The sequence below is a fragment of the Colletotrichum graminicola genome, assembly GCF_000149035.1.
Source record: "Colletotrichum graminicola M1.001 genomic scaffold supercont1.25, whole genome shotgun sequence".
NCBI classification, from domain to species: domain Eukaryota; kingdom Fungi; phylum Ascomycota; class Sordariomycetes; order Glomerellales; family Glomerellaceae; genus Colletotrichum; species Colletotrichum graminicola.
The window spans coordinates 172,833-199,101 of record NW_007361029.1 but is presented as its reverse complement, the minus strand read 5'-3'; the positions used below and the strand labels follow the sequence as shown (position 1 = coordinate 199,101).

Below are 26,269 nucleotides of genomic sequence, written 5' to 3'. Positions count from 1 at the left end.
TCACTATCCAATATTCTGTGGTCGACGCCATCACCCAAGACCCGGCTCATAGCTGAGCGACCCTGGGGAGTGACCGCCTTGGCCATTCATCCCAGTCGGCGGGTGGGAACATTCGTAGTGGTCAGTAGGCTTTGAGTTACATCTATCCCGAGCGGCAGGAACGGGTATAAGAGACGCTCCCGACATATGGACACCGATCAGGGGGGCAAGTTCGGATGCGCGCCGAAAGACGCCTACCCCGTCCCAGGGCCGGGTGATGCAGCGCCAAAGAGTTCGAGCTTCGAGCGCCAAGGCGTCAAGGCAGGCGTCGCCAACTGCATGGTATCAAGATAACGAGGCCCTGGTAGCCAGTGCGACGGCAGGAATATTGCCTCGGTGGCCGGCGCTGAGAAGGGCAAGGGAGTGAGATATGGCACAACTGCTGATACCAAGAATTCCAAACATCAAGACGCGCGCGCACGCACGCCCTAGGGCTCAAGATGTCAAGATTTGCATGAAAGAAAGAAAGTCGTGCAATACACGAGCCGTCTTCATCGAGTTCCAACTCCCTTGTCATTCGCCTCGTCAGGCGTCGTTGGTAAAGATGAAGTCAAGACTGACTGCTGTGCCGCCCCCCTTCGACGCCAAGTCGCCCCGAAAGGGGTCCAAGGCTCCAGCTTCGTCCAGTGCGCCCAAGATCGGGTGACCGGATGGAAGTTCCCCCCCAGCTAAGACAGAGAGAGAAGCGGTCGGTTCGGGGAATAGAGTTGCTGCCAAGGCCCAGCACCGAGCCAGCCATGGTGCTGAGCAGACACCCCCGACAGGACAGATTAGACAACGGAGAGCCAAACTCCGGACAACGCTGACTGACGGACGATCAGATTAAGCCTCGAGGACTGCCGAGTAGTGTGCGCCGAACTCGACCGGGCGCCACCCTAGGCCATGCAGGTTGACGGGTGGTCCCCTTTCTCCCGCAGTTAAGCGTGAAAGCTTGCCTGTCCAGCCCAAAGGTGAAAAAAAAAGGGGGAAAGGGAAAAGTAACCTCGTTTCCCCCCTCTTACAGCACAGGCTAAAATGCGTTCCTGCTCGCGAGGTCTGTCTGCGATCCCAGCACAGCATATCTCATCCATCCCCACACGCCAACGCCACGATCCAGTTCGTGGATCCTGTCTTTTCCGGCCGGCCGGCACCCTGATGCGAGGGACTTTGGAAGGGGAGAGAGAGCCAGAGAGGAAGTAACATGGCCACGGGGGGCTTTCTTCCTTGCCATGAGTTGAGCCAATAATATACCGAGAGAAAAACACGCGAGGCACATCCCTCGCCGTCCCCCCCGTAGCTCTACCCGGACATTGGAATCTACAACGTGATATAACGCCATACCCACGATGGATCCACCATTCCCCCGTCCGGCCCCACGAGCACAACATCCCCATTCTTCCCAAGGAGCCTTGCTACCTAGGTATTCCCCGTACGAGAAGTCCAAGTCACTCCCGGCGCCTCTGCTTTTTTCGTCCGGCAGTTTGCTGGGCCATGCGGCATTTGGGAGGGGAGCCCCGCAAATCTATATGTTCGATGAGGAAAAGATTTCCTCTCCATAGTTTCCCCCCTTTTTTGTCGTTCGGATGATGATGACAACGCCAAGAGATACTGACCCTTAGATAGCCATCCATAATTCATCTGGCTCCGCGCCCTCCTCCACATGAACCACCAGTGTGCAGATACTCTTACGAACACTTACGCATCTTGTAAACCATGAGCAACACCTCCACTTCAAATACTGGGCCTCTAAAGCCCGAGTCCTCCCCTCACCTTTGCCGCCCATCTGGTGAGGCCCCCGACATCTCAGTCCTGGCTCTACCAACGCGTCTTGCTCTTCGTATTGTATCCGTACGAAGCACTGCAACCCCCTCGCGCCCATCGTAAATCACTCCCCTGACTTCATTTCGCTATCCTCCCGCTCGCGACCCACCAGCTCCCCTGTCAGTTTTCAAACGCACGACAAGCCGCTGCAGGCTGGGCTGTATTGATCACCCTTGGCGGAAAGCACTCCAGCAAACACACGACTCCCTATTCGTGCGATTTCCACTCACGAGTTCGCGCGCCCGCGAGAGGGACGAACGTGATTCCTTTTCGGGCAGGCTTGAACCAGGGACCAGGGGGATCAAGGGTCAGGGTTCTGGCGCGACTCGTCGATCCCTTCTGGACCCAGAGCGCGCCGCTCGCGGAAACGGAATCCCGGCATCTGTTTAGATTAATTACCTTGGCTGCTTGAGCCACAACCGAACCACGCTGGAGATTCAAGCCCAGAAAGCGCTCGTCGTCCGGAGCCTCTCCGTTCAGATACATAACAAAGTCCCCTTGCCCTATGGCCCCTCTTTCCCTTACCTTTTGTTGATTCCCCATGCCGCTTTCGCTTCTTCCATATTTTCCCGCTCGTCGCCACGTCGCATTGCATCCTCTCGCTGGGCGTAAATCGTCATCACATTCCTTTTTTTCTTTCTTTTAATTGAATAAAAAAACCACTCTCCTTTACAGCGAAAGAAGAAGAAGAAAAAGCTCGTCAAGATGAAGTTCAGCGTCGCCTCCTCCCTCGCCGTTCTGGCCGCCGTGGCCAACGCCACGCCGACCCCCACCGTCGTTGACGGCGCCGTCCTCGACCCCCGCGCCGTCGAGAAGCGCGCGACCTTCACGGACGCCTGCGACGTCGGCTACGGCGCCGGCACTACAGGCGGCGCCGGCGGTGCCACCACCACCGTCTCCACCGTCGCCCAGTTCACCGCCGCCGTCGCCTCCGAGGACCCGGCCGTCATCGTCGTCCAGGGCGCCATCACCGGCGCCGCCAAGGCCCGTGTGGCCTCCAACAAGACCGTCATCGGCCTCCCCGGCTCTTCCCTCACCGGCGTCGGCCTCTACGTCAACAAGGTCGAGAACGTCATCCTCCGCAACCTCAAGATCGCAAAGGTCGAGGCCGACAACGGCGATGCCATCGGCATCCAGGCCTCCTCCCGCGTCTGGGTCGACCACTGCGACCTCTCGTCTGACCGCGACAACGGCAAGGACTTTTACGACGGCCTCCTCGACATCACCCACGCCGCCATGGCCGTCACCGTCTCCAACACGTACCTCCACGACCACTACAAGACCTCCCTCATCGGCCACTCCGACTCCAACGCGGCCGAGGACACGGGCAAGCTCTTCGTCACCTACGCCAACAACTACTGGAAGAACCTGGGCTCCCGCACCCCCTCGGTCCGCTTCGGCAACGTCCACATCTTCAACAACTACGAGGAAGATGTCGACACCTCCGGCGTCAACACCCGCATGGGCGCCCAGGTTCTCATCGAGTCTTCCGTCTTCTCCTCCGTGGAGCGCGCCATCACCTCCCTCGACTCGAAGGAGACCGGCTACGCCACCTGCTCCGACGTCGACCTCGGCGGCTCCACCAACGATGCCCCCAAGGGCAACTTCACCAAGCCCGCCTACTCCTACACCGTGCTCGGCGCTTCCAACGTCAAGGCTGCCGTCACCTCCTCGGCCGGCCAGACCCTCACGTTCTAAGTCTGTCCGCATCAGCGGGACGAATGCCAGTGCCGTGAAGAGTGCGCTGCTGTCTGCAGCGCATCGCCTTCCCGACGGGATGGTACCGGGGGAAAAGAAAAGTGCGGATTTCATGTATATACTTCCAAGGAACCAGGCATGGCTCGAGGCGCGCCGTCTGCTTCCGTAGATAACACGTCGATTACATGCATGTCCTTTGACAGTTATGACGTATCTGGTGCAAGCGGGATTGCTCCCGCATTACGACAATGTGCAGAAGAAAAAGTATAATGTGCCTGTGGAGGACGTGAAAGACGCGGATATAGGAACATATGAGGTATATATCTTTCCAGCCATTTGAGGTTGCAAGGCGTCGCAAGTTTACGTACATCGGCCTGAGGCTGCTAAGTGACCCCACGTCCCACGTTGCCCCACTGTATCTGGCGGGGATCGCCGTTGTCTTCCGGGCCGCCGCAGATCGCGCAAGTACCGGAGACAAGCTCAAGCTCCCGCCGGTTCCGCCATGTGCCCACTGTCCAAGCCCAAGCTCACCTGCTTAGGTGCATGCCAGTGCATCGTATCATAGAAATTGTTATTCATATACATTCAATATAGCTAGCTATTCGACACATCCAGACCTGGCCGACTTGGGGGTGACGTGGAAGAAATGAGGTCGACTTGCCGGTACCTACCTAGGCGGATTGATTAGCTGCTCACCTACCTACTTATCATTCAAGCTACCAAGTAATGATGAAACGAGGAGTTACACCAGATGCCATTCCGCGCCAACATATCCGATCGGATCGGTTCCGCTGTTACGCTTTTCCGTTTAAGCTAGAACTGGAGGAAGGAACCTCATCCATGGAGCTCCTGCCGTACTATCAAACACGAGTTGGCGAGGAAGCAGCGGGAACCCGCCTTCATCATCGGAACGGTAGGAGGAAGGAACAGTCCAGGCAATAACCTTCTGGTATCGTGCAAAGAACTGTGCCTCGACAGCCAACCGCTTACACATCGTCATTTCCTACCCGCCTCTTTTGTTTTTCTAATCAACACCTTGCTCGTCAAGTCGCTGTCTTCCACCATTACTCTCTTGTGCTTTGACCATCACTCTCTCGTGCTGAGAGCCTGACATCAGCAGTCACAATGCCTGCGCTTCCAATACACAACCCAATACCCTCTGGGCCCTCATCCTCCCAGACTCGTCCCAAGAGCACCATATCCTCAAACCCACCTCCCATCAAGTCGGCCGCCACCACCACCACCACCACCAGAGCTCCTTCTGCGCGCCTCCCCCCCGAACACCACGCAATCATGCTCCGCTACTCCCTCTCCCCTCGCACCATCCACGCCCTCGCTGCCCTACCCCACGCCGCCCCGCCTGATGAGATCCTCCGCTGCGCCGCCTCCGCCACCGAGTTCTTCTCCTTCACCTTCTCGCCCCCGGAGAAGGTCGCCTTCGCCGGCATCAATAACGACCCCTCGACCCGTTGGCCCGTCCGCGAGGCCCTCGCCCTCCCCTGGCACAAGGTCTTCCTCGTCGCCCAGTGCGAGGCCGCCGGCGGCGACTACGGCGACAAGCTCTCCCTGCAGGCCCGCAACGCCCTCTACGCCGCGCGCGGCCGCATCGTCGACATCCTCGGCCAGGTCATGCGCGCCTGCGCCGACATCATGGGCTCCCGCCTGGACGCCGCCGGCCTCCGGCGCGCCCTCGAAACCTGGCGCGGCATCGTCTCCGGAAGCTAGGAGGGGCTGGCCACGGAGCTGCTCCAGGTCCCCAGCATTGGGCCCAAAAAGGTCGCCTCGCTGGTCGCGCACGGCGTCCGTTCCGTACGTCAGCTCGCCGACCTGGAATTTTACCACATCGAGAGGATTCTGAGCCGCAACCCGCCTTTCGGTCAGAAGGTCCTGCGCAGCCTCGCGCACTTTCCGCGTCTCGCCCTCGTTGTCGACGTTGCCAAGCGGAAGGAGGGCACGCGTGACGTCGTCATCAGAGCCGCGCTGGGTTGTTCGAACCGGGAGATCCCCGTCTGGAAGGACAAGGAGCCTTATGCCACCCTGGGAGCCGAGACCCCAGACGGCAGGCTGGTTTTCTTTTGGAGAGGCAAAGTGAAAAGCCTCATGTCGGGAAAAGTGTTTGCGTTCCCTGTTGAGGCGGTCCTCGGTCAGACAGTGTTTGTGTGGGCGAGCTGCGAGGAGATTGCCGGCACTTGTGTAACGGACGAGGTGGAGGTCTGAGGTATGAATAATACCATGTCTGTTATACGAAGCAGGAGCTTGTTTCATTCGGGGATGAATCTTTGGCAGTCAATCTTGGGGGGGCAGTGGCTAGGACGCATCTAGGTAAATAAGGCGTGGACGGTTGATTCATTAAGCGACCAACGCAGTATTGCCACACATCATCAGCCGTTGGCCGCTACGTTTTCCAGCTACCAGCGCTCGCCGCCGCCACTTCTGCTGTCTTCGCTTGCCCCATATCAGGAGCCCAAAAGAATATACAATATACCCCTTGCTTCTTTACCTTGCGGTCAAGCCGGGCATCGCTGTTTGATGATACTGTGGTGTGGTGTCGGGCGTGCAAGCCGGACTCTATTTCAGGACCCAATGTCCAACTAATCCGGAGCACACCACCCATGAATTTGCAAAACAAAACCCCTCCTTTTTCCTTTTATTATCCAACCATTTTGTCGCTCGTCATCGTCGCCTCATCACTCCCGCCCAACGTCTCGACCGATCCCCGTCCGCAGCACTGTCGTAAACAAAATAAATTGATAACTGACGTTACTCGAGCGACGATGGCGTCCAAATTAGTCATCACGGTTCTTGCCCCTAGCCGAGGGAACGCGGTGGTGGTGCAACATGGGCGACGCGGGCCTAGACGACGACAATCCCATGCCGCGAACCGCATCGAGTGGGTCCAGGTTGAGCTTGGCCTCATCCGTGACCGCGGGCGTGTAAGCAGGGTCGATCGTAGCCTTCTCGTAGCTCGCAATGGTGATTGGTGGCGGGCGGCCCTTGCGCTCAGGAATGCTGTAGAGGTAGGTTGAGGCTAGGACCAGCGCAGTGCCGATAATAAACTGATGTACGTTAGGAAGGTGCGGTGAAGGAAAGGGAATAGAAGTGAACTTACGGCGAAATTGACTTGGAAATTGAAGAACCAAACACTAAACATGAAGCTGAGAACGATACTGATGCTAGCTGCAAAATTCTTTGCAATATTGTCGGCATAATTGATGCATAGAGAGGCCAGGACGCCGCCGACGGCCTGGAAAACAATGGCGGTCCAGACAACCGAGTTGTAGCCCTCAAAGAAGCCATGCTTGGTAATGTCTTCGCCATCAAGGAAGATGATGCCGGCGAGAGCGGGAAACAGCGAGTAGAATGACAGCTGGATGTTGCGCGTCCAGACGGAGGCGGGGGTCGGCGAGTCCTTGAGCATCTTCTCGAAATAAACACCCGCAAGGCCCGAGGCGACGGCAGCGACGAGCACGGCCGACAATCCAATAGAGTAGTTCATGAGCGGCGACGGATCCTGGTCCTCCTGGATGCCCTGGTACGAGGCCGACCGCTTCACGATTTCTCCGCCAACGCTAGCAAGCCCGTTTGCGGCGCGCTTGGTGAGCTCGCGGGCCACCTCAGAAGCGCCCTCCGCGGCTTGACCTAGCTCGTGCACGGAACGGGGGAAGAAATGGTCCGTGGTATCGTGCAGAAGGATGCCGGCAGAAGAGGATTCGGCATGGGTTCCGGAAGAAGGTTGGGGAAGCGACACAATGGAGACTCCCAGGGTTAGTATGAAGAGTGAGATCCAACGCTTCATGCCGAGCGCGCGTCGGAGCATCGTGACGGAGAAGACAGCTGTTGCGAGGATCTGCGGCGCATACAAAATTAGTATCCAAGGTTCAAGCCGAGGGGTGGCAAAGGCGGCTTTCCAACACACCTTGAGCTGGTAAAGCACTTGGAAGTGCACCGCGTCCAGATTACCAACGGCAACGTACTGCAGGGTGTTCTGCAGAGTGTATAGTGTGGCAGGGATAGCAAGCTTCCAGCCGTCGCCCGAGAAGACAGAATTGAAGATTTGCTCGAAAATGACGGTGGCAGGCGTCGAAGGGGCCAAGGTCCGCGAGACTTCAGCGATGGAACAGGTCAAGCAAATGGACAGCTTGATGACCTCGTTGAGGAACACGGCGGTGGATGTGAAGTATCGGTGGTCGCCCACGGGAGGCATGATGCGGGAGTAATGCATGATCTGCCATGGTCTAGTCAGCGCCGTGTCGCGAGAGGCAAGGCAAGGCAAGGTAACGAAGGGGGAGATGCGTACCAGAATCAACGCTGAGTTTTGGAAGGTCAGCTACGGACGAACGAGCCCATTGTCAGCATTCTCGGCCTTGTCGACGAGGCGCAATCGCGCGAGACTCTGCGCGGGCAGTTGTTGTGCATACCGTGATCAAAGAAACCTGCTTCATGGACATGCCAAAAAGAGTCGGGCCCCCCGCCGGCGGCGCGGCAGCGTCGAGGAGAGCCATTGTGGCTGACGGAGATGGAATTGAGGATGCCAAACCGGAAGGATTGGCCGTTGACGATGTAAATTCCGGAGGTCAAGTGGTGGTTTCGTGAAGTTCGTTTTCGTCCTCTCCGAATTGATATTCTGCTTGGTCGGGGGATTTGTGTTGTCGACAGTGGCTTGCGGTAAGGGGGGACAGAGTGGGTGTGGAAAGAAGCTTGGCTGAAAGCTCGTCCTTTTGGCACCCTATTTTTATTTGATTTTTATTTTTATCCTCGATTTCCTTGGTCGGAACAGCGAGCGAATCGGGGGGGGAGGTGACAATACGGAGGGGTCTAGAACAATGTCAGAGCGAGGGGCCGCCTGCCGTGGGAATAGTGGATGCTTGGCCAAGGGCAACAACAGGTGAGCGAGCAACAAGGGCAATATGAAGCAGACGACAGGTAGGTAGAATAGAATAAAATTCTCAAAGGGGTAGGGAAAATCAGAAAGGGGAAAGAAGAAGGGGAGGAAAGGTTGCATTGATGGCATCGAAGAGGGTTCGGAAGTGTGTCGCTTTTCTCAATGCCCCCCCTTCCAAAAGCATGGGACGGGTGTCCAGCCCCAACCCAGACAAGGCAAGAAAGAGAGAGAGTGTCTGTTTCCTCTCCTAGAGGTTCTGGGTGTGCCGCGTCCGTGATGCAGGTCCCTTCCTTCCCTGACTGGGTGAGTCGACCCCTGACGTAAGGGAAGAACAAGGGCAGGAAGGAGCCGGGGGGGGGGGGGGGGAGGCGGCAGCAGTAGCATGAGCACACAGAAGAATACCTACCTAGGATGGCACGATGGGAGAATGATTGTGAGGGAAGGAAGGCGAGTAGGTACGTACTTTTTGGGGGATGGGAGAGAAACAGAAACAGGGGCCTGTTGGCTACTACGGCAAGTTACAGATACACCTAGGTACCTGGATATCTAAACTTACCCACAGTGTCCGTACCTAGGTAATGTAACTAGTCAGGTGGTTGCTGCAGCCTGCAATTGCGCCGTCTTTTCTGCTTTGCTTTCTTTTGCCTTGTTGTCTGTTGCCTGTTGGCTGGCGGTCGAAGCGGTTCACCGGCTTTCTGGCTGTCACTCTGCGGTATGTTGTTTGCTGATGATTACACTCTTAGACTACCGCTGTCGGGTATCCGGTGTCAGATGCCACGGCCACTGTCGGTCTCCTCCTGCCTGGGATTCCAGGGTCTCGCGATGGGGGGGTGTTTGGAGACAAGTACTTGGAACCTCGGTACGCCAAAGCCGCACCTCCAAGTACTCTGGACTTGGTTGAAACTTCAGACTCGCCTATCTCTGAGGTTAGTAATGGGGGAAGATTTGGCTACAGCTCAGGCTCCCTCGGCCTCATTCGTCCGTTTCCCATCTCCTTGCCTCACCTTTTCGCGCTTCTCAAACTCTGCTCAACGTGAGCTTTACAAGATCCCAAGGAGAAACAGAGGAAGACAGAGACACAAGAGAATCAGAAACACGTACCGTGACCACGTCTCTGCCGTGATATCCGCTTTATGCGAATGGGAGCGTCGATGCGACAAGAAACAATCACCGTACTTCAAGCGCAATGCATACGCAGAGCCGCCCAACGGCCCACCCTTCAAATCCAATGATTTCAGTCCGGACCAAACCCGCTCAGCCGTCCGAGCGTGCCGTCGTGCCGTCCAAGCCCGCCGTCGGCCTCTCGGCCTATTTGCCACGAGCCTCTTGCTTGCTTGCTTGCTTGCGTGCTTGCTTAGGTAGGTAGTGTAGTGTATGCTCAGCTGCCCAGGCCACCCAAGGGACGATCGCTGCAGTCTTTTGCCCAGCCTGCACGGAGTACGGTAGACCAAGCAGTTGTTGATGCCAAGGGCTGCCAATACAGAGTGCCTGGCGCCCGACAGCTCAGGTCCCGACGCAAACAGACAACAGACGCGCAAGAATGCAGACCCGACGGGTCTCGACCAAGCTGGACATGTCAGCAATTGCATCATCAGCGAGGGCGAAGCACAGGCACCACCACACACACCAATGATCAGTGATACCTCGACAGGGATAACCTTTTTCGTTTCCGCCCCCTATCTTCCTGTTCTTGTCCTTTGCCCCCCCAGCCGTCAGCGAAGATCCGGGGAAGCTGCTGATAAAGCTTTCTTGGTTGACAGCAAGACGAACACGACGACCGAGGCAGACTGCAAGACACGCTTCGTCGCTCCAATACAACAACCAAGCCGGCTGCGAGACTCAGCCGTTATTTATGCCGTTTATAATTCTCCCGCCTCACCCTCACCGACGATTCCATCCAGCTCTCATCGTGGACGTGATCATGGGTTCCAGCAAACAAGCCACAAGCCTATCCATCTAGGGTATAGGGGGGCGGGGAAACTACCAGTGGTCTCTGAGCCCCATGCACAGTGAGCTGTCCCGACTGGCTCTAGCTCTAGCATGGCGTCACCTGGCATTTGACTGAATCATCACTTCAACCTATGTATGGTAGTAACCAAGTCATCCAGGCCCTAAAGGCGCCACCGGAACAAGCTCACTGGAGCAAGGACATTCCCACCTTTTCTACCATATCCCAATCGGCACTTCAACCACTCCCTCCCCCGCGCGACTCTCCCGCCGCCACATCCAACGAGCCTAGCCCCATGACCCGCCTACACGGACCGCTGGTGTCACCTAAATGTCCTGTAACGGTCGGGAGAGACGCATCGGGGTCCTATTTCGTGGTTTTCGGACGGCGCGTTTCCGCGTCTGAGATCGCTACGCATTTGACAGCTGCCATTTCGTTTGGACTCGGGACGGCCCAAAGTCGACGCTCGCCCTAATCCCACAGGATGAAAGCCACGAGGGCCGGTGTCCCCCAGTTCCTACGCCTCCCTAAGGTTTCTGTCCTGCCATTGGATCGCTCGGGGAGCCAGTTCACCGCTCATGTCTCAGGTTGGATTGCCCGATCTGGTGCTGTCCGTTCGGCCACTCAAAGGGATGGCAAGCGGCATCTCCGCGTCAAGCTGCGATAACCCTGGTGAAAGCTGGTCTTGAATTGACGTTCCCCACTCTATTCTGAAAGATTCTCAACAGAAACAGGTGCATTTGCATGAGACCTCTGACACACCTGGTAATACCATTCACCTTCCGCCGTACCGATTGATCGTTAGAGCTCAGCAAACGCTTACATAATCATCACGCGGTCATCATTAAGAGTCTTCTACAAGTCTCAGCCCAGAGTAAAGAGTATTGATCAATGCTCCTGAGCTCTTCTACATACACAAACTGCATCCTGACACTGTGCATAACATAAGCACCAGCCTTACTATAGGGGTGGGGGTGTCCTTTTTATCGTGACATTCTTGTTGGCCCCACGTGATGTCAATGTTCGAAACTTTACTTTAACCACTTGCCTAGTTCCCTAACATGTATCTTTGAATACCGGCAGTTGGTCGTTCCGGGCCTTGTCTTGTGCCAGGGTTCCTGTGTTATCATGTTCAACTGTAAATAAAAAGCGGGAAGTCTCTACAGTTCAGGAGAAATCAAAGATGGTTGTGGAAACTATCTGTGCGATTGTGCTTGTCTTCTGGCCAGGACGAGAAATTCTTCTTTTCCCTTACATCGCGCCCTCCTTATCAGAAACTTATCTAACCTGCTTAACAAAACAAAATCACCTCAACCACGCGCCCTCATCAACTCCAATACTACTCGTGGCTTCGTAGCTATTCAGTCCGGCCTTGCCGGAGAGGATGCTTATCCCGGCTCCTCTAAGCTCATCTACTTGGTATATCTAAATCCGTCCACGGTTGTCGGAAGGATGCTCATTTGATACCCTAACCCGGTCTATTTCCTCTCACCAAGCCTTCAGACTTATGTTTCTTTTATACCTTCAAGTCTCGAGTTCAAGCTAATTTAGCCAATACAATTTAGCCGAGCATACGTTGTGCAGTGAGGCCAGGTACGTGACAGCCTGTTGAGACTGCATGATATGGCATAAATGATGATTCTATAAGCCACAAATTCCACCCTCCAGAAATAAGAGAGACATTTGCTTCTTTTCGGGCGTACGCCCTAAGTCGGGATTCGAAAAGTTGGCTCAAACGCCATCAAGCTTCCTTGCTCATACCTAGTTCGGCCTTGCACGCTGAGCATATTTCCTTCATATATACACTGTGCAATGTTGATCATATGTAGCCTTCCGAATTGGGATCTTTCTGCCGCCACTTTAGGTGGTCTTCAGGAGGTTGTGAAGTGTGTGATAAGGTCCCTCTGCAGGGGTAATCGGCCTACTGTGATCTGGGAACGAGTGGCTTGCGCGCTCCGAGGTTACACGGCAACGAAAGTGGGACAAATTCCGAGCAGAGCTTCTCAGCAAACACTTGTCCATGCATGGCGGCATAGCTCTAGAAATGCATAAATAGAGCTACTTCGCGGTAACTGTAGTGGTATTTCTTTGATGTAGTTTGCCATCTCCACGTTCTCAACCACCTCGTTCTCCCTGTCATAGCCCACCGTCGAAGCGATGCAGTTATCAAGTCTATTTCTCTTGGCTGCTTCGACGGCCACTTGCGTGCTTCCCGTCGCCGCACACGACTTGGGCGACCTCGAATCGGTACTAGAGCCAGAAGGTTTCAATGTTTCCGAAGCAGTCTTGAAGTTGGGTGTCGCTGTAGCCGAAATCCCTCCTCTGGAAGATGCTGGCAAGCGGCTCGGGACCGGGTCCCCCTCAACCGGGTGCTCTACAGCTGTGAGCGATTAGTTGGCCTGAAGACACCCGAAGTGCGCTGACTTTTGTCTCTTCCGTGCAGTGCGCTTCATTGAAACTTATATATGGCGACACCGCTGTCCTTGTGGCGGGAAATGACACAGCTTGCATTGATTTCATTGGCTCATACTGGTCAGCAATCCAAGCCGAGGTTAGGCCCCGCTGTATCTTCCAGCCGTCTAAACCAGAAGAGGTATCAGTTGCCGTTCTCCTAGCGCGGCTAACGCAGTGCCCCTTCGCGGTCAAGAGCGGCGGACATGCTGCCATGGCGGGGGCGTCCAACGCTGAGGGCGGGATCACCGTCTCTTTCACGAATATGAAGTCTATTTCGCTGTCGGCAGATAGAACAGTTGCATCAATACAACCTGGGAACGTTTGGGGCGATGTCTATGCAGAATTGACCAAGTCGGATGTCACCGTTATAGGTGGACGACTGTACAATATTGGTGTAGGAGGACTGATCACTGGAGGTGAGTTGTCGATTGTCAGGCTCAGATGATAGTCATCTTGAGCAGTTTCCCTTCTATCTTTTATCATGATCCAGATTTCGGGGTTTCCGAGTGCTGACTTGTGTACTAGGCGGCATCGCATACTCTTCTGGCGTCTACGGATGGGCTTGTGATAACGTTGAGAGCTTCGATGTACGTCTTCCTTCTCACTTTCACGAAGATGAGCTTACGCGCAACAGGTAGTAATCTCGAGCGGAGCCATCATCCGAGCGACGGCGACCCAGTTCCCGGACTTTTACTGGGCCCTCCGCGGCGGCGGTAACAACTTTGGAATTGTCGTTGGCTTCAACCTCTTCACCCACCCGCTACCCGGTGGCAGAATGTGGGGTGGCACCAGGGCATACACCGAAAACAGCTTCCCCCAGGTCGCCGAGGCCTTCGCTAACATGGTCGCCAACGCGGAGCAGGATCCCAGGGCCGGACTCTGGCACGTGTATACTCTCTACAACGGCAGCAAGATTTCCTCGACGGAACTGTATTACGCGGAGCCAGACGGCAATGACGCCCCGATCCTATCCGACTGGAACGCTATCCCCGCCGTCTCGGACACGACGCAGAACCGCGTCATCGCCGAGTATGCCAGAGTGGGCATGGACTCCACACCGCCAGGGTTGCGGGAGGTCTACGCCGTCATCAGCACCAAAGCCAGTATCGAGATTGTCGAGCTCGCCCGTGACATCTACTTCGAGGAGGTCACCGCCGTTGTGGATTTGCCGGGCATTGTGCCCGTCCTCGTGTTCCAGGGTATCAGCGTCCCGACATTGAAGCATATGCAGAGAGACGGCGGCAACGCCCTGGGTTTAGAAGTGGAAGACGGTCCGTTTTACATAATACAGGTTCCAGTCATGTGGAGCAACCAAGAGGACGATGACGCGGTGTACGCCTTTGCGTCTCGGGTACTGGAGAGAATCAACGGCGAAGCCGAGGCGCGGGGGCTGAGCAACGACTACGTGTACATGAACTACGGCAGCCAGTACCAAGATGTCATTAGCGGGTACGGGGCGGAAAACAAGGACCGGTTGAAGAGGATAGCCAAGAAGTATGATCCAAGGGAGGTCTTCCAGAAGCTGCAGCCGGGGTACTTTAAGCTTGACCGCGCGCCACTTCAGGATCCACGATATTTCAACTGGTAGTCATTCATTAATTGTATGATGCTAGAAATCTGAGACCACACTCTCAGATTCATTCATCTACAACCTTTAAATTGTACTTCATCCAGCCTATTGCCATGTGATTACTCCCGGAGAGTAGCGACTGGTTTGTTGAACGCGTGAGCAACGGGACCGTCAATAATTTCAATTATTCAAAAGTCATTTCTTTTGGGTATTCAAAATTAACAGTAATCACGCAGATCTGAATCAGAGAGTGCGTGTGTTTTCCTGAATTGACAGGAGGAAACTGTAAGACGTACGCCCACATGATCCGGTTCCAGCCGTGACAAGTCCCTGTCACGAACCCCTTTTTGCCATGACTATTCGTAGTCAACGCAAAGAAGACATGATATCACATCAGTGATTTGGTTTCAAAAGCTCACTTGCGTGACAGGTGCTTGTCATTCCACGCGCCTTATTCTTGTTGGCGCTAAGCGTTCTCTGCTTCAGAAGACTTTGAGTCTGTATGATTACAGCGCGTCCTTAAGCACCATGAGCAGGAAGACGCATCTATCCTGAGACTATCCCTAGAAACACCTTAGCTAAAGTAGTATAATAATGTTGATTTCCACTATCTGCAGGGCATTGCATATTTTGATCCAGCAACGGATGGAGTAAATGTAATTACATGTGGCCAACAGAAGAGGCACAAGAAATGAGAGATCTACGATGGTGTCATGGTTACGTTTTTAGAACTACCAAAGAAATATAAAACGCACTGCTGATGGTTTCTAAGAAGTCGAACATTCAGGTTGATCAAAACAATTGGGTTTGCGGTTTCTAGTGGAAGCTCTCTCTGTCGAGTATATCATATTGCAATGATGTTTGAAGGAATTAGCTGCAACTCTTGGTGAACCAAGGTAAATCATCGGGCCTCACCCGTTGAACCCCCAAGCTGAACGAGTACCTGGAAACGTTCGGGGCCATTAGACCGCGTTGGTTAGACACATATCCGAAAGACATGGTCTGTGACGGTGACTGAATCGTGTAGGGGGGGACCTGCGCTCGTCCACGGAGGCCGAATCCGAAGTGGTGGGGAAAGACTATTGTCGCAGATCTTTCGGGCTGTATAGATCATTGTTGGTCTAGACTTCCCCCATTGAAACGAGCAAAATCACACGGCGCATAACCTCCCTATTTACGCACAGGACATTGCTGGCGCAAATGGATTTCATTGAGCGCATCGCTAGGCTGGTTTAATACGACATGATGCCGGTCTTGCCAGTGCGCATTGGACCGTCTATTGGAAACTCAGGTCCGAGTCCGCGCGCTTCCTTAAAAACTTAAGCATCCAAGGTGGTGCCCTGTCCCTGAAACTTCCACCTTTGATGCGCCGTTCGAGCAGCCACTGCACCGTCATGGTCGCCATCGCGCAGTTCCACACGAAGGACACGATCATTCCAAGGGAAAAGACGAGTGACGAGGAAATGGTGGTGGTGCCGCAAATGGTCATGATTCCAAAATCGTCAATGCCGTCGGGGAGCGCGAAGCCCGAAATGAGGAGGATTGCCTGGCAGACGAGGAAGTCCAAGGCGTTGATGAACTTGAGACGGCGGTACATATAGAATGTTATATCCGGTCGTGTGCTGAGTCTTTTCTGGTACAAGTAAAGAGGGACAGAGATGGCCGCCAGGCCGACCGTTACATATCCGGTTACCTAAGAAAACTCCTAGTGAGCTTTGGAAAGCGAAATGTCCACAAGGAGTGGTTTGGCTTACCCCGTGTTCTGTTCTGGCGTGGTCAGAGTTCCCCATTGCTATGATTCCCGTGACAAGGCCTACAATCGATAATGGCGCGAAGAAAACGATGGTGAAGATGGTCTGCCACATCCCAACTTTTCGCTTCGTTGACTCCTGCAACGGGCGGTCGATCATGATGCATAAGCTAGGCGTGGCTGCGAGAACCAGGATAATTGGGTATGAGAGAAAGAACGCAGCAGTCATGGTAACAACTAATCACTCGTTAGCAAACAATGCTACATGTGCTTAGAAACAAAGGCTTTTTGGAGGAAGAACACTCACGGTGGATATAAGTCAAAAGCACGAAGTCGTTCTCTTTAACTCCATTGACTTCGTACGAGTCATCCGAGAAATCGATGGAGAAGGAATTGCCAGAGCTGGTAACGTTGAGGGTAACACATGTTGGTATTGTGACATTGAGAATAGGATTAGCGGAGATGTTCCTGTGAAGCAGCTCCCTCAGCCCTCGAACGCCTTTTATGATCCAGCAGTGGTCCGACGTGGAGAGATCTTGGAACTTTTCTTGTAGAAAGTCGGTGATGTAATATTCGTCGAACGCGCTAAATGGGCAGTCTTGTTGAACGGTGATGTCGGTATCGTTGGTCTGCTGACGCGGTGCGATGCCGGCGGGCTGTGGAGATCTCGGTTGGGTTCCTGCCCCTGATCGATCTCTCATCGCCCCCTCTATATGACCACCGCCGAAGATGCCATCCTGAACTGGACCCGCATCTGAGACTCTGATGCTCAAGAGTCCCAGAGCAAGCAATAAGATTCGTGGATACATGGTACGATGGGTGGTTAGAGGGACGGTAAGAATCCAACCAGGTAACCAACCACGAAAAGCATGATAGATCGCGAGTAGATGTGGGCAATGGAGCGGCCGGGAACATATATAGCACCAACTTCGTAAGGCCTTCTATACTTGGGTAGATGATCAATCTGAGGCTGTGTTTTCCAAATACAAAGCATGGAAAACCAGCCCTAGACACTAGAACTTGGATCAGGGGGCATTAAGGTTCGTCACGTGTGCCCACAAATACAGCTTGTCCCGGGTCTGGGTGGAGATTCGGTGTTCCGCGGAGCCGTCGACGGCGTAGGGCACCCTTGCTAGCGGCATCAATGACTCTGATCGATCCTCAGCCACTATAGTAACGCGTAAGACGTACAGGGTGGTAGGGGTAACTAAAAGCTCCCAGCCATGTTACCCCCCATAGCTGACATCATTATAAAAGGGGAATATTCACCAACAGAGAAATTTTGTAGTAGGGGGGTGCCTATTAGTTACCTGACAGGGAGCTTTTACTTTGGCCGGATACCATCGTATTTGTTTGATAACCATCTAGTCTGCACCTATACGGCAGCCTGCAGGGCGCACTGGTCTAAAAGTCAGAAATTGCCTCTTTAGAACAGAAAGATAATATAGATATAGTATAGTGTATAAAAAAACTATTATTAATAAGATCTAATTAGTTTAAGTAGAGTAATTATATAATTTTCTTACACCCTATAGGCCTATAATAGATTTAGCCTTAATCCTAGCTAATTTCAGCTACTAGCTTGTTTCTACAGGCCAGCGCCAGCCTACTGTTGCTAGTGCCTGCCTATTACTACTAGCGCCTGCCTACTATTACTAGCATATACTACTATTACTAGCGCCTACCTATTCTAAATACTTATCTTAATAGAATTAATAGCTCTAAATTTTGATACTTATTAGTATTTAATTCTTTTTAATTAAATATTTATATCTAGGGTCATGTTTTCTCTAGGAAATTTCTCTAAAGTTCAACGCTAGCCTATGCGCTCTAAGCAAGCTAATTAGATCAAGATTTCACCAGCCCAAGTTGACTTTTGGACCAGTGCGTCCTGCAGGCTGCCGTACCCCCCACACCTAGAAAATACGGTGACAGGATTGCAAAACTTCCTCGACTCTATGATTGTTTTGGATTCGGTGCGCTGTCCCTCTGGTCCGTCTTCGGACCAACAACCACCACAGTCAACGTCATTTCCATCCCCGCCCGTATCCTTGGGCTGCGGCTCGATGGAAATCTGTACAAAGCTGATGGACATGGTTGTCCCGGAAAGTTCGGAATATCGCAGAATAGCTCGAAAAATTAGCCAAAGAAGTCTGGCTCCATCGTTCAGGACCGGGGGTTCAAAACGCTCTCTTTGAAGAGCGGTAAGGGACTGTACGTGCCAAACTGGACGTTTTAAAGGTAGAAGTTGCGAAATAATAGACCCAGGCTATCTAAATATGTTTCTTGAAGATTTAACAGAAGTCGTTACCACAATTATTGTTGATGGGGAGAAATATGTCGAATCGATATCAAAGAGCGGATTTACATGGTCTAGACATTGATGCCCAACAATAAAAAAAGGCATATACCATTCGGAAAGATCGGCCGAAAGATCGCATGTATTTCACTGTAATGGTTTTCGGGCGATTGATTTGATCCCGTCGGTTCATGGAAATAAGGGCCCGTCACTTATAAGTTACGATTATGCACAAGATTGTAGTTTCACGAGATCAGAGTCTGCGTTGTATCGCTTTGGAAAAGGAAATTGAAAGCAAAGCTATGTGTTTACCAAATACCTCATTACTCGAGATAAAATTGTGAAGCGAGAACGCGCCCTCATACGTAGTCACTGACACTGAACGGATATGCAACCATGGTTGGGTTCCCGTTTATGCAGTATGAGTTTCATGTATGAGGTATCACACTGACTGTAACACCTCGACTGCTTCCAGACCCTAATACCATCACTAGAGTAACAGCAAACGGGCCCATTTATTTGGGTTCAGTGGAGTCAATATATACGTCGCTCCGCGGGTGGCGCATGTTTGGATATGCCACGCGATTCCAGCTATCTCGAGCGTCCTGTGTCAAGCATCGTTTAATCAGGTTCTCTTTTCGCTGTGGGTGGATATTTTCGTAAAGGGGTGTGCATCTAGGATGCAATACTCGAGGTGTTATTGATGGTGTGCTTAGATAATCACGATAATGATAAGATGAGTGGATAAGATTAGATAAGGCTCAAAGAAAGTGACAGTCGCGAAGCTGCGACAGAGCTTCCACGACTTACAACCATTGCAATGTGAGGGCGTACCAGGATGCCGTCCCAGTTCATACCCGCCCGCAGCTCCCGTCACCGCGTCGCCTGCATAGCCCTCTACCGCGCACTCATCCGCGAGGCGCGCGCGATCCCCCTCCCCGACGATGTCCTCCGCAAAGGCACGCAGAACCCGATCCCGCGGCTCGTGCAGAAGGCCTTCGCGCGCAACCGCACAGAGGCGAGCTACCGGATCGTCTTCTCGGCGCTGGGGACGGGGTACAACGTATGCCGCATGTCCCTTCTCCTTTTCTCTTCACCTTTCCGGGCTGTATCCCAGGCCACAGGCTAACGACTGCTCTCCCGCTCTCTCCAGTTCCTCAACCTCTTCAAGGCCGCGCAAACCCCCGACTCGAAGGAGCACTCCCAGATCATAGCCCACCTCCGCGACAAGAAGCTCCGCGACGCTAAATCTGAGGCCGGAAAGCCCCCGCCCCGGCCCCCACGACCCGCTAAGCCCAAGTGGCCGCCCCTCCTCCAGAAGGTCTCTGAGGAAGACGAGCCCCCGGCTTACGTCTCCCCGCGCTTCCCCGTGCCGCGTGAGCACCTTACCGGCACGCGGCACGTGCCGTACGTTGCCGTAACATCCGAGGGCATCTCCTTCCTGCGGCAGAAGAAGCCGCAGGACCCCTCGGTCGGGCTCTACGTCCGGCGCAAGACCCGGATCAAGCGGCGCGCGATGGACCTGATGCTCGGCTCGTCACGTGAGGATATGCCGTGGGCCGCGCAGGAGGACAGGTGGGAGGAGATTGTCAAACAAGAGATGCTCGAGGCGCGGCGGCGGGAGACCTGGGAGGCCGGGAGGGCCTCGTGGGGGAAGCAGAGGGAGGCGCCGGACCGGCTGCTGCAGCCCGAGAGCTATGGGCAGTCGGTGACGGAGACCTGGAAGTTCGCGAGGCAGACGCTGCAAGACCTGATGGCGAACGAGGCCGCGCGTGTGAGGGCGTTTGTGGACATCCGCAAGGCGGAGGCGGCGATGCTCGAGGAGGAGGACCGCGACCACCTGGCGAGGGGTCACCGCTGGATGGTGGACACCCCTGAGAAGAAGATGCAGAGGCATAAGCGGTATCGCGCGACCTTGAATGCGGCCAAGGTCGACCTCAGGGCCAAGAGGAGGCAGGAGAAAAGGCACTCGCGGGTGAGAGGCTTGGAGCCGGCCCCCGTCGAGGTTTGACAGGCTTGTCTAGCGGGCGAGCCTCCTTAACCTATATTATACGCATCTGTATTTCGGCAATGATACCGCTTTGCGCCCCGTTTTGCATGTTGCAGTGATGTCGAAAATGAAGAAAAAATAAGTGCTTTTTTTGTCATGACTTCGTAAAAGCTATGATTGTTCTTGTAAAACGTATGTATTTACCGATCCTTTCGTTTTTTCGGCCGTAAATCATGCCATGAAACATCTTCTGCAGTGCCATCTTCTTCACCTGACGCGCTCTCTGCTCCTCTCGGGGCTGCCAGAAATAGAGTTGATCTGCGGTGGTGGGCCAACCATCTTCGCCAGCGTGTGAGACTCGCCAGCGACGGCTGCCCAGCTCTTTCCTGACTGCAACGATGGAATCTTTACCTGGCCTAGGCCTTCCCGCGACACTTCACTTCCAGCGACAGATGCGAGCTCAGCCTTGGTCGTGTGGGGAGAAGATAACACGGAAGAAGACATGGACGGTGGAACAGAATGAGTAGGACCCAAAGGCCCGTAGGACGGCTCCGGGTCAGCAACCTCCCGGACAACAACATCGAAGCCGGATTGTTTCAGAGAGGGGCTCATTGCCGGGGGAGTGAACATCTCCGTGCTCGTCTCGAAACTACGGCGCGAGAATATGGATGAAGACATGCTGGCCTGCGTGCTGTCCGCCGAGCTGCTATCTCTGTTGAGCCTGGGTGCGCTCGACCGTGGAGTGGTCGGAAGCTTTGCGAGGATTGGAAGACGGGAATTAGAGCCCCGTGAGGGCAACGTGCCACTTGCTTGAGGATTTGGTGAGGGTGTCTCCGATGGCCGTGATGCAGGATCAGGTCTGGAGGCGCCTGACATGACAGCAGCATTGGGAGTGACCCATGCCTTGTGAGGGCCACTTGGAATCCGCGCTGGCGGCGTCGGACGCGGGGCTGCCGAGGATGAAGCATTTGTCGAGGGAGAGGGACGTATCGCGGCTTGACGCAAAGGGTGGGTGTGTGGCCTGGTGTTGATGCCCAGACCCTGGCGTAATTTGGTGATGGCGGCGTTGGACGTGAAGCAGGCGTTGAGGTTGGTGTTAGGCAGGGGTAAGCCTGTCCGTCTGTGTGTCAACTCCTTCTCCAGCTCGTTGACCCGTTCTTCTAACTTTCTGCGTTTTTGCCTTTCATCGTCGCGCTGCTTCGTCAGAAGCTCGGTGTCCCTGGCGTGCTTCTTCTCCTGGTTTTCTAGGCGCAGACGGTAAGTTTCGTCCATGGCTCTCAGTGACTTGACTTCTTTCTGCAGCCGCTCGTTTTCGGGCCTCAATTGGGCGTTCTCGGTAGCCGCATCCGCAAGCCTCTTGTCGATTCGGTTGCCGACAAACCGGGCACTCTTCCGACAACAGCTGTTATGATAGACCTGTTCGATGCCACCAAGGTCAACGAGTTCCTGGTCCACTTGGTCCGCTCGGGGTCTAGCCTTCGGGTCAGAGGAGACCATTCTCCCAGTGAGACCGAGAATGTGGCGCGGCGCGACAGTCGGCCGTTTCACGTCGTGGAAACGCTGGGTTGCCAGAGCGTGAAGAGCCAGTTTCTCTTGGTGAGCCGCGAGTTTCTCGGCCCGGGAATGGGGCAACAAATCTCCGACCACCGAGTGGAAGTTGTTCAAGTCACCATGAAACACAAGCGTAGCAATGTTTAGGTATATGAGGCCCAGACAGTATATGTCGGCACACTGCGTGGAGTACTCCTCGGGGATATAGGCCTCGGGTGGGCGCCACTTGGGGGTTCCGTGAAGACCCATGGTGGCGGTGTTTTCCTGGCCATGGAAATCTCGAGCAATGCCAAAGTCGGCGAGATAGACCTTGTTGGGGTTCAATAAGATATTACTCGGCTTCAGGTCAAGGTGGCGAACTTTGGAGGCGTGGCAGTGTGTGACGGCTTGGGCAATGCAGCCCATGATACGCTGAAGGAAATTGAGAGGACACTTGGCTTTGCCAGCGTCTGCTGGACCTTTACGACCGCCAGACTCGACGAGGGTCAGGTCAGATATGTCTAGCTCATCGAGCCTCTTCAAAATATCCTCACGATCACCCTGGCCGCTTCTCAAGTCGGCGAGATCGGTGAGTAGTTCGTCAAGGTTGCAAACGGCAACGGGCCATATCAGAAGGTAAAGCTCTCGCTGTTTAAAGGTGTAAGTCCCGATCAGCTTGACGATGTGGTCATGGTCCAGACGCTCCATGGCCAGTGCCTCCCTCCGCAAGGTGTGAAAGGTCTGGTTGCGTTGGGGCTTGATCCATTTGCGTGCCAGGCGAACAGTGCGGTGGGTGACTCTCTCGACGCGGCCAAAGGTGCCCATTCCCAGGTCGTTGTCCTTGGGGGCGATGATCTTGGCGTGTATCTTCTTGGCCTCGGCGAAGTCGTCTGGGTGTTTTCCACTGCGGCGCGGTGCGTTGTGGTCAACTTAAGCGCAATGGACGTGCGATTGTCGGGAAACAGAAGAGCGGGAGGGAGATTTGCACTCACATGCCAGACCAATGGCCGCTGGACGCCTCCCATTCCCGGATCTTGGACTTCTCGTATAGTTCGCGGTGAGCAGGCGGGAGGCGATCGGGGTGCGGCTGGGATTTCAGGTGGACAGTAGTCCAGCCTGCATCGGAACCCTCGTCGGCCATGACGTCCAACATCGGATGGGATGGCAACGTTGCCGCGAGTTTCATCAACGGCTAGGGGACGGGCAAGCAGCTTGGCCTTCGGTAGAATGCCGTCTAGGATGGCGAGATAACGGTCATGATGTCAACCGGAGGACGTGGCGCACATCAGCCGCTGGAACGACGAGGGAAGAGAGGCAGAGAGAAAGAGGCGATTGCGGGGTGTCAGCCCGGTAGGTAGTGGGCAAAATTGACGACCGTTGGAGTCTGTGGTTTGTCGATCTTTGTGGAGGGAAGCAGAAGGCAGGGAAGGCCGGAACACGGAGCCTGCCCAGGTAACAAGGGTCTGGGTAGGTACCTAGGTACCTCTAGGTATCTAGGTAATTAGGTAGGTACGGTACTTGAAATAGGCGCACAGCCCAGAGGTTGACCCCCTTTCAGGGCCTCGAGGGCCGTGTGACTAGGTACAGGCTTTTTAGCTTGTGGAGCTGAGATCCAGGCAGCCTTGTAGGGACGCAGCGCTGGGGCCATTTGTTGGGGCATGTTCCAAGGTACCTACGTGTACGGAGTACTCCGTAGATACTTTAGTATGTCAGGTACGTACCGTTCTGTAGGTAGGTATCCGTACCTATGCAGGAATACTCGGAGTACACGATGCAGAGTAGCGATGCTTCTTCCACCATCATTCATCCTCATCACCAAAGCACTACTGTCGGCCTTGCCCCAATGCCACCCCCTGGGGCAGTTACATATCCATGAAACAGTCCTCAAATCAACATACGATGCAATCAATGCAATGGCACATCTTACTTTCCAGACATGAACGCATTTTACGTCTTCAGGCCCCGATCATGCAGCTAACTGCACATTGAACCATGATTGAAGGTTTCCCACGATGCACAATCCCGCGGGGCTCCCCACTGACTGACCGTCCTTCTTCCATTGGCACCACAGAAGAGGCTCTTTCTTGGCATATCGTCCTCGACAGTCCTCACGGGGCTGAATAAAGAGAACCGTTGCTGACCGTTCTGCAGTGCTCCCATCTCTCGACTCAAGACGCATGAGATGGAAACCCCATCATAACTGGTAGCGACGCAACAATTGGTAACATATCACCCTGTCCAAGACCCAGGACTGTTGACATCACATCCGGCGGGCCGCCCAAATTCGTACAAGTTTGTCTCGACACCTTGTGGGCCTTGACGACGATATCAAAAGCAGGCCAACGGCCCCACGCAAATGATGCACCGAATGCCACCGTCGTGTTAGCCAAGTGCTCTGCGGATTTCGAAGCCGCGCCCGATGCGAATGCTGACATTGTGTGTCTGCAATCGTGGCCGCTGCCGAGATACCACCTGCATATATCGATACAGCTGGGATCGTCGCCGTCTCGACCGAGGTGAGGCAGATGGCTGGCGTGGCTGGGTTCCTCTCAAGCCACCTGAAATACCACTGTGGCACGATCTCGCCGGCATTTCATAAAACCCCAGATCGGACACGCCAAACACACAGCACAAACACAACGCACGGCACACATCACACATCACGCAACACACACAAGGACGGGGGAGGTTGCCACCACCGACCTTGTCATCATTATGATAAGCATGCCGGGCCCTTCCTACCCTGCGCTGTGTAGGATTCCAACCTGGGCTGCTCAAAAACAAGAAAAAGGAGTCCATCAGATGTCGGGGTGTCGGGCGCGCCGAATACCCGCATAGATTTTCTACTGGCAATCGATACTGCGACGACCGGGGAAGCAGTTTTACCGTGCCTCCATCTCTGTCCAACACTTCGTCGACTCATTAATAAGAAGATGCTTACCGTCAAGTCTCACATTTCGAGGAGCTGGTCTGCACTGCAATTGACATGGGCGTTTGGGCCTCATTATGATAGCCAGACTAGATGATGATCTGGGCCAGCTGGACCCACTTCCAGCGGCCGAACTCCTGGGTCCGGAACTGCCCCGCTTGGATGATGCCGAGACGTCCTGACTTTGGTCGAGATCGCGAGGCTGCGCTGCTCATCCAACATAGCCCCCTCACCCAGCCAATCCCGAATGCTGCATCCATCACTGCGTACACGCTATGCATGCGGCCGGTTTGCCGGCCACGTTTTCTGTCGTTTTTGACTTACTTATATCATTTCCACCGCTAGGGGAAGCAAGCCGGGGCAGGTTTCGTTGGTGTCGAAACACCATGCTAGCCTCCCTAGGCCGTTTTCTCGCTACCGACCGATATTCGTACCTACTCCTGTAGAATATGACTCTTTTGCCCCCCCCCCCCCCCCTCCCCTTCCCCACCCCTTCTGGACGGGTTCTAGGATGTTTGGGAATCGCTGGTTGGGAATCCCGCCCACCCTGCTGCGTCGATCACAGCCCCTCGGCGACCAGACCGGCTCCCAAAGTAAGGCTGTTGTGTGCTGTTACCTGAGATCGCTACGTCTTCATGGACGAGGCCCGTTGCAATGGATCTAGGCGATGCCTGCATGGGGTCGAGATCGGTGAGCAGAGAACCCTGAGCTCAGTATCCTCCTGGGCAAACATTGCCAAAGATATGCATGTGCTGCCCGCGGCATCTGAGGTAGTAACCCTTACGTTAACCCGGACCATTGGATATTTGATCTTAGTCGTGTCCACCATGGCCTTTACACAAGGCCTTGCGGATGGAACGTCCCACGCAGTTGCAGTTCGCGGATCTCATTTTTACTCAACGGTCCCCTATGAGGACCCCCATGTCGTGCTCACTTGCTGAACTCGGTGATTCAACAACCCCTTGTTGCTTGGCTGTATCATGCCCGGCTACACGTGCATCTGTATCTCACCATGACAAGCATTGGTGTTGAAGATCGGGATCAAGAGTAGCCCTGCCTGCCGGGCCCTCGTCAAGAGGATTGGGTTGGCTACCATGGGTTGTGGCCAACAATATCACTCCTAGAATGGAGCACTGGCGCGGTATACAGTGCCGACATGGCTTGTTCGCCCTCCCGACGGGTCGTTGTGTCATTCAAACGCCTCCCCGGCATGCTTTCTTTTCCCCCTTGCTGTCGGATTTCGTCAGTGTTCACGGAAAGTTGCCCCCCGAGAGTCTCTTCCTTTAAATGGTCTGATGGTGTACGGTCCTCCCCGTAGACATATTGAGTTGTCCAAATATTATTTGAACGGCTAATCTGTCTCTTCAGTTATCGAGTTGA

General features: G+C 54.3%; 7 protein-coding genes across 7 annotated transcripts; 4 read left to right on the top strand and 3 right to left on the bottom strand.

The window, feature by feature from the left end:
• Positions 1-2,544: 2,544 nt before the first annotated feature.
• On the top strand, positions 2,545-3,537 carry GLRG_06555 (pectate lyase; the record flags this gene model as incomplete). Its single annotated transcript, XM_008097240.1, has 1 exon — positions 2,545-3,537. The coding sequence occupies one exon, from the start codon at positions 2,545-2,547 to the stop codon at positions 3,535-3,537; it is 993 nt and encodes a 330-aa protein (XP_008095431.1).
• A 1,125-nt stretch (positions 3,538-4,662) lies between these two features.
• GLRG_06554 (uncharacterized protein) lies at positions 4,663-5,754 on the top strand (the record flags this gene model as incomplete). Its single annotated transcript, XM_008097239.1, has 2 exons — positions 4,663-5,247; positions 5,290-5,754. The coding sequence occupies 2 exons, from the start codon at positions 4,663-4,665 to the stop codon at positions 5,752-5,754; spliced, it is 1,050 nt and encodes a 349-aa protein (XP_008095430.1).
• A 569-nt stretch (positions 5,755-6,323) lies between these two features.
• On the bottom strand, positions 6,324-8,039 carry GLRG_06553 (nucleotide-sugar transporter; the record flags this gene model as incomplete). Its single annotated transcript, XM_008097238.1, has 5 exons — positions 6,324-6,593; positions 6,647-7,384; positions 7,454-7,762; positions 7,835-7,864; positions 7,956-8,039. 5 exons carry the CDS (start codon positions 8,037-8,039, stop codon positions 6,324-6,326), a joined length of 1,431 nt encoding a protein of 476 aa, XP_008095429.1.
• Positions 8,040-12,524: 4,485 nt separating this feature from the next.
• GLRG_06552 (FAD binding domain-containing protein) lies at positions 12,525-14,409 on the top strand (the record flags this gene model as incomplete). Its single annotated transcript, XM_008097237.1, has 4 exons — positions 12,525-12,749; positions 12,811-13,237; positions 13,347-13,408; positions 13,456-14,409. The coding sequence occupies 4 exons, from the start codon at positions 12,525-12,527 to the stop codon at positions 14,407-14,409; spliced, it is 1,668 nt and encodes a 555-aa protein (XP_008095428.1).
• Positions 14,410-15,667: 1,258 nt separating this feature from the next.
• GLRG_06551 (uncharacterized protein) lies at positions 15,668-16,842 on the bottom strand (the record flags this gene model as incomplete). The annotated part of the gene is made up of 3 exons (XM_008097236.1): positions 15,668-16,084; positions 16,146-16,378; positions 16,449-16,842. 3 exons carry the CDS (start codon positions 16,840-16,842, stop codon positions 15,668-15,670), a joined length of 1,044 nt encoding a protein of 347 aa, XP_008095427.1.
• Positions 16,843-19,278: 2,436 nt separating this feature from the next.
• On the top strand, positions 19,279-20,451 carry GLRG_06550 (uncharacterized protein; the record flags this gene model as incomplete). The annotated part of the gene is made up of 2 exons (XM_008097235.1): positions 19,279-19,503; positions 19,594-20,451. 2 exons carry the CDS (start codon positions 19,279-19,281, stop codon positions 20,449-20,451), a joined length of 1,083 nt encoding a protein of 360 aa, XP_008095426.1.
• Positions 20,452-20,697: 246 nt separating this feature from the next.
• On the bottom strand, positions 20,698-23,101 carry GLRG_06549 (uncharacterized protein; the record flags this gene model as incomplete). The annotated part of the gene is made up of 2 exons (XM_008097234.1): positions 20,698-22,864; positions 22,953-23,101. 2 exons carry the CDS (start codon positions 23,099-23,101, stop codon positions 20,698-20,700), a joined length of 2,316 nt encoding a protein of 771 aa, XP_008095425.1.
• Between the last annotated feature and the right edge of the window lie 3,168 nt (positions 23,102-26,269).